A 6,823-nucleotide genomic window follows, 5' to 3' on the forward strand; every position below is an offset into this window, starting at 1 on the left:
TACTCATAAAGAGCCCAGGCAGGGCAGCTTGCCACGTCCTCTAAGCAGAAGTCTCCACCATATCATGTGGCGAAGGCCCAAAGGGGCGGACTTCCTTAGCCAGTGGCCCGACAGACGGAGGACTCGAAGAAGGCCGAGCCACCAGAGCCTCCTCAGCAAGAGTGGCCTCCAGCCACCCAACGTTAGCAGTAGGTACGGGCGAAGGCACGATAGTGGCAGAGGATGAAGGAACATGCCGCAGGATGGCCTCCGTGTCCTCTTCAGAGCTTGAGCACAGCCCGCCAAGAACATCGGGCATAGGCTCGACGGCGCTATCCTCCGGCCGTTCCCCGACGCTCGTAGCACCATGCGAGGAGCACGCTAGGACAACGCCGGTCTCTGGACGCCCGGCACCGCTCACAGCCCCGCTCGTCGGGCACACCGGAGCTACGGGAGAGCCGCGATCCCCTCCGCTCGCAACTCGAGCGTCCGTTGACGGGGTGGGGGAGCTCTCAATGTCTTCGCTGCTGGCGGAGGCAGCGCTCGCACTGCCAGCAGAAGACAAGGCCAGCACGATCAATGGGGCTCCGCTTTTCTTCTTCTTTTTCACAGGCGCCCGAGAGCCAACGGCGCCCTTCCTCTTTTTAGACTCGGCCTCCGATGTAACATTCTTTGCGTAGGCCTTCTTCTTCTTCTTCTCAATCGAGGCCAGGACCTCAGCAGGAACCTCACGCTCCCAGTAGATGATCCCGACCTCCTCAAAAACTCGATTGAGCCACGGCATGGTGCCTGCCACGGCCATTCGAGACGTGTACTCACGCTCGAAAATCTTGCCAACCAACCCTATGGCGGCCTCCTCGACTTTGGAGATGAAACCATCCTCCGTCACCCCTCCCCCAAAGACCGACCGAAGCAGGGGAACGGAATCCCAGCCTTCGGCCTAAAAACGGGAACCTTGACCTGTTCCAGCTGAAAAGCTGGGTTGTTTTTGCCCAAGGGCCAGTAATTGGAGGCCATGATCTCCTCCACCAGATCGCGGCCACCAGAGTAGCGGCACACTGCCGCAAAAGCCTGATCACAGGCCTCCCGCGTCGGAGACACCTCCTCCGACGGATCCACACGCGTGTGTGGCGCCATCTCCTCCATCCAAGAAGTCAATGGATACTCCGAGAGCTCCTCGCCATCCTCAGTTGTGCTGCGGACCCCATAAGTCTTCACGTAGAACCATTGCTCGAGCCAGCCACGGTCCCACTTGCCCTTCTGGCAAAAAGAGATCTCCAGGCTGTCCACACCTTGGTTCCTCTTAGACATGAAGGTGCAACTACCGTACTGATAGGTCACCTCCACCTCCTTGCCATCTCGCACCTCCTTCTTCTTCTTTGACTGCTTCTGTAGTTCATAGTACGTGCAAAAGGTGTCCACATCCGGCTCGGCACCGTAAGAGACGCACGCCCAGTAGAATTTGCTAAGTGTCAAGAAAGCAGTGGGAGTCAGATGATGGAGCTAGACATTGAAGGTCTCCAACACCCGGTGAAGGAAGGGAATGTAAGGAAACCAGAGGCCACAGGTGAAGAAGTCCCGAAAGACCATCGCATATCCTTCCTCTAGCTCCGGAACAGTCTAACCCGGCGGAGGGATTTTCACCCTGGAAGAAGGAAAACATGACTCCTTTAGCATCTCCGCAATTGCCTCCTCAGTAATAGAGGACGGGCCGAAGTCCCAAGACTTTATCGCCATGTCTCTGGAGTCCGCGGTGATCAGGTCTCCGATAGACGCAGAGACACTCCCCAAATCCTCCTCCACTAGCTTTTCCAACTCCAACGCGGAGGCAGAGGCAAGCATGCACTCCTCAAAGCGCGCACCCCAGCCGATGGCCCTAATGCCGAGAAGGTGGCGGTAGGGTCCGGAGAAGGCGGGCCGATGAGTTTGGGTGGAGGCGGAAAGGAAAGCCACCATGACAGCAACCTAAGCACGAGACGCGAACAGAAAGACGGAACGCGCGAGGGCAGCAAGAGACGAAAACGAAGAGGGCAGAGAGCGATTTCTCGAACGCAATGAAAGCGAGTGAGCGGTGTGGGGGGGGACCCCACCGCCAAAAGCACCCTTATATAGGCAACGGGCAAGTGGTCTGACTCCTGCCACACAATGGTCACCTCCGGAAGATTTGCCCACTACACAACGGTCACCTCCGAAAAAGTCGTAGGGAATGCAACGAACACTGACACAGCGGAAACGGCCGCAATGTAGGGCAACGGCTTAATTTGCCGCCCAACGGCTACTCTCGACAAGACCAATGGCTACGCCAGAGCGGGCCAGGGGGGAAGTAGCGGGGCCTCGCTCGAAGACACCGAAGGCGGCCTCCGTCCCCGCGGACGCCTTTGGCTAAGGCGTTTTGAGCTCATGGCACGCTCCGGCGAACCATGGTCTCAAAAGGGGGGAACTGTTGTAACATGGCGTTGGCGGGTGGCGAAGGCCCCCGACAGTGGGGTGTCGCCAAGGCGTCTTCGACCGTCTTAGGGCGGAGACCTGGCGCTGACTAAAGGAAATTTCCCGGCAATACTCGAAGGGTGCTGAATCTCCTTTTCATCGTGGATTCCGCCAAGGCCAGGCACGCATCCCGCCGACCGCTCAGGCGGGCGTCTCCGGTATTACGGGCGGAGGCCGCCTTATCTCTAAACTAATCAAACAAACGATCTTGCCTAAGTGTGCGCAGGTACTCAAGCGCAGGCACTCGTGGTCCACGCCAGCGCGCCAGCATGGCCCCTGCGTGGCCGAGCGGAGACCTACGGATGATGTCTCCGCCCAGACCGGCGGAGACTCTCCAAGGCGACGGCGCGCCCCTGAAGGCGGAGGCCAGAGGGCGGGCGGAGACCTGCGGATGATGCCTCCACCCGGACCGGCGAAGATTCTCCAAGGCAACGGCGCGCCCCTGAACGCGGAGGCCAGCGGCGAGAACCATGGCCCTTGTGCAGCCGGGCGGAGACCCGCGGATAACGTCTCCGACCGTCCGGTGGAGACCCGCCAAGGCAGCGGCGCACCCTGGGAGATGAAGGCCAGCGCCGGGGACCCAGGCCTTTGGGCCGAAGATCAAGCTACAGTGGGCCGGCTGCTCATGGAAGCCCATTACTTGAAGGCGGTATGGCAGGATTGCCCCGCGAATAAGAGGCTAGCGGCAGAATATTCCAGGAATGTACTGTAGCAGTTGAGGGGCATTGTAATAAATTCTGTTATGTAGTAATTGAGTCCTATAAATAGGGGACACTTGTAACCATGGAGGTTGGTTGGTGAACAAATTAATGAAACCATAGTTTTCTATGTCATTCCCTTACTCACCACTCTCCCCCTTATCGTTCTTACCCCGAGCCTCCGCCCGAGGCCGACCGTCTGATGGGCGGAGGCCTCAGTCTCCTTTGCATAGTTTGAAACCGCTAGTTTCAACACAATCTACTCTTCCCGGTGCCGGATCTGACCTCCCACGCCTTTCTGCGCCTTGGAGAGCTTTGGTGGTGGGTTCCCAGCCATGGGTGGTGGCTACCTCGTGCGCACTTCCTAGCCCCCGTGCTCGGCTGTAGCTGGGGCGACGGCGGCCGTCAGGCTCGCCCGGGCCCCCGGTGGCTGGCCGGGTTGGATGCATGGTGGGGCCTGGCGTCTGCGTGGCTAGTGGTCGTCCCTGGGTAGTGGCCGGCTTGCCCCCCCCCCTACTACCTCTGCGCACCGGCTATCTAGCTCATGACCATCCCATGGCTGCGCTGGCCACTGCGCTCCTGCTCTTGGTCTGTGTCTTGGTGGTATGGTGCTAGGTGAAAGCCTTGTTGTCTGGCCGACGATGGCGACGCCCTTTGGGCACCATTTTCCTTCTTGGAGGCATCTGTCGTTGCACCTTCTTCTCCTGTCGGTGTGGATCTTCTGGGTGAAAACTTGGCCCCTTCTGGGCAGGCAGCGGCGGCGCTATCTGTGTCGCAATCCTCCTTGGAGGCATTGCCTTTGAAGTTCCATGTCATGGCGCTCGCGGGGTTGCCTTCCTCCTCGATGTTGCGCATGGTCGTCGGTGTCGTTTGTGCTCCTGCAATTCGTCCGGTTGGCGGTGGATCTTTTTGGATGTGCCTATGCGCGCTTCATGTCCTTCAGAGCCTGTGTCTGTCCTATAGTGTGGACGCTTCTTCAGTAGTGCTTGGCGCTTCCCTTGTCGCTTCTCCGGCGAATACTTTGTCGCCGGTGTGTTTTCGCTGAGCGGATACTTTGCCACTGCAGTTTGTTGGTCACTTGATGCGGTGGTAGCGGATACTTTGCCGCTACCGATGCGCGTCTCTTTGCTGCGGATGTTTGGCTGCCGTGGTTCCTCTCTCGCGGATATTTACCGCTGTTGTCGTATCGGCTTCCTTGGCGGATGCTTTGCTGCCGAGGACGTGTGGTCCTTCTTCGCCGCTGTTGTCGTATCGGCTTCCTTGGCGGATGCTTTGTCGCCTTTGCTGTTGGAAGCTCGCCTCGTCGCCATCACGGCTTGACTACACTTTAGGCTACCAGTGTGTTGTTGTCGTTCTTTCATAGGCTCAGTCTATTATTAGGGTCTTGAGGCTGAGGGTCCCCTGCCCCGTTTTCTCTCTTGCTGCTTGTTTGTATCTTTCGGACTGCTCTGGTAATCCTTGGATTACTTGTGAGTCCTATGTGACTTGTAACACTCTACTTCTTTTTAATAAAAAACATGCCACAGGGTACGATCTCGAATTTTTTTTTTTGAAAAATATCTTTTGGCCATTCATGATCTAGGCAGTTTTTGTTTGTTTTATCTTCCGACACAACATGATGTATTTTTCATTAATTGAAAGTTTGCTGCAAATTACAGTTCCAATCAATTATGACCTTTGCAGTTTGCACTACACTTAATGTTGTATACTATCCAACCTGATGTATAGGAACAGAACTTATCTTCCATATTTCAATGAGGCAAAGGGTGTTAACGATGAAAGAGGTCATTCATTCAGTTAAGTTGTATCAGGTCATATGTGTGCAATGCTTACAAGCATGGTTGATTGACAAAGAATCATGATAAAACAATAGGCACTACCCAAAGATTCTTTCAACTTCACCTATAGTAAGTATCACGGGCTCAAGCAGGCAAAGCCTTTGAGGCCCATTATGTGGATTGAAGAACGGCAGAGGCGGGCCGGGGGTGGGGGGGCATTATGGGCCTGTTTGGTATGGGCTATGGCGGAGGCCTGTCGTCGGCTGGAAGGAGGTATGGACGGCCCCGGCAGTGCAAGCGCTCGACGAGTTATCGACGCGCGCTTCCCTTTTCTAAGTAGCCACGTTTCCTTGCGTCCGATAGCCTTCCGTTTCTGTCGCACTCTGCGTCTTGCTCCGTGGTCGAAACTAGTTGCTGGATAACGGTGGAAACGTACTGATGTTTATTGTATAGGTATAAAATGTTAATCTGTACGGATTTAGCTGTATTATTTCCATTAGTTTCATACAAGTACAGCTTCCAAAATTTGCAGATCCATGGAGCTAGCTGGACTTGCCATTGCGAGTCTGATAACTGGCTCTGCTGCTTTCAAGATAGGCAGGCACTAGCAATAGTGCTATTCTGCTATTTTGTTTCCACACGGTTCATGTTGTGTTTGTGTGACATAATAGCACCAATAAAACGTTTGTCGACTATTACTTCCTCTAACCTTTTGAAGCAAGCCCTTCATGCTCTGTTTTGATTGATTGTTCTTGGATTTCATGGTTTCTGGGATTTATTTGTGGTTCATTGAGGGACGTTAGGGATGGGAATTCGTGGTGTAATGAAAGGGCCAGTGGGCAGCATCCAGTAGTCTGCTGCTCTTAATTGTGATTTTGTTACTGCTTTAATAGATGAGATGAGATTTTGCCTGGCATGCTTGAGACAGCCCTCCTCCAGCCTGAAGCTGAACGACGTAGATGCAAGCTGAGAATCGGAGAAGAATACTTGACCGCAAGGCTCACCTTGCATGTTATATAATTATTGAGTGTCTGGTTCCAATCCAAGCACACCAATGCAACTATATAATACCGACCCTCTGTTTCCAATTGGAGACTAAGCATTTGATTAGAGTAGCATACTACTCTTATTCAGATCAGATAGATCATATAATAGTGGAGAGGTAGCTGAAGATTAATAAGTACAAGGTAGACAGGGAATGCGAGCATCGTGAAGGGGACTGTGAATATGAGCTTCTTTGGTGCGTGGTTCTAGTTGCCAGTGCAACTTCTCTGTTATCTGCATTGCAGGCACACAGGCAGGCAGCTCCACTTATGGTTTAAAAACATTGCCGTGGTTTCAAAGACACATCCAGAGTCCAAAATAAAGCATCGCTTTAGCTTATCTTGATATCTTAAAGCCTATGTGAGTTTATTATTCTTTTGTTATCTATAATAAATATTATTCACTCCAGTATAAAAAAATGACCTTAGGATAGGTAAATTTGTTAGGATGGCTTAGTTTTATTTTTACATGATGAGATCTCTGCTTTGTTAATAGGAATAGTTTATTAGTCTGCTACACAGATTACAACAATTGATGAGAGTTGTTGTTACTGAATGTGCTATAAACTGCACATGTACGTACATATCAGTTTGCTGCTGCTGTCTGCAGCTCTGCAGAGCAATAACATTGTTAATTAATTGTCATGGTAGGTTTTTTGTTTTGCTTGCCATTGCACTGCTTAGACTGCTTGTAGGCATGATATATAGGAATAGATTTGCAGCAACAATTATGAAAATAACTGTTCATGAAAATAGTTTGACAACTTCGGTTAGTATACGTGCATATGAAATGTCTACAAATGATGAAATAAAACATGTCTCTATAATCTTGCTGCTT

General features: G+C 52.6%; 1 protein-coding gene across 1 annotated transcript; it reads right to left on the reverse strand.

Annotated features, from left to right (window-relative positions):
* Window positions 1-40: 40 nt before the first annotated feature.
* On the reverse strand, window positions 41-763 carry LOC136525475 (cell wall protein TIR4-like). The gene has a single exon (XM_066518448.1). It carries the CDS (start codon window positions 761-763, stop codon window positions 41-43), a length of 723 nt encoding a protein of 240 aa, XP_066374545.1.
* Between the last annotated feature and the right edge of the window lie 6,060 nt (window positions 764-6,823).

The sequence above is a fragment of the Miscanthus floridulus genome, chromosome 19, assembly GCF_019320115.1.
Source record: "Miscanthus floridulus cultivar M001 chromosome 19, ASM1932011v1, whole genome shotgun sequence".
NCBI lineage: Eukaryota > Viridiplantae > Streptophyta > Magnoliopsida > Poales > Poaceae > Miscanthus > Miscanthus floridulus.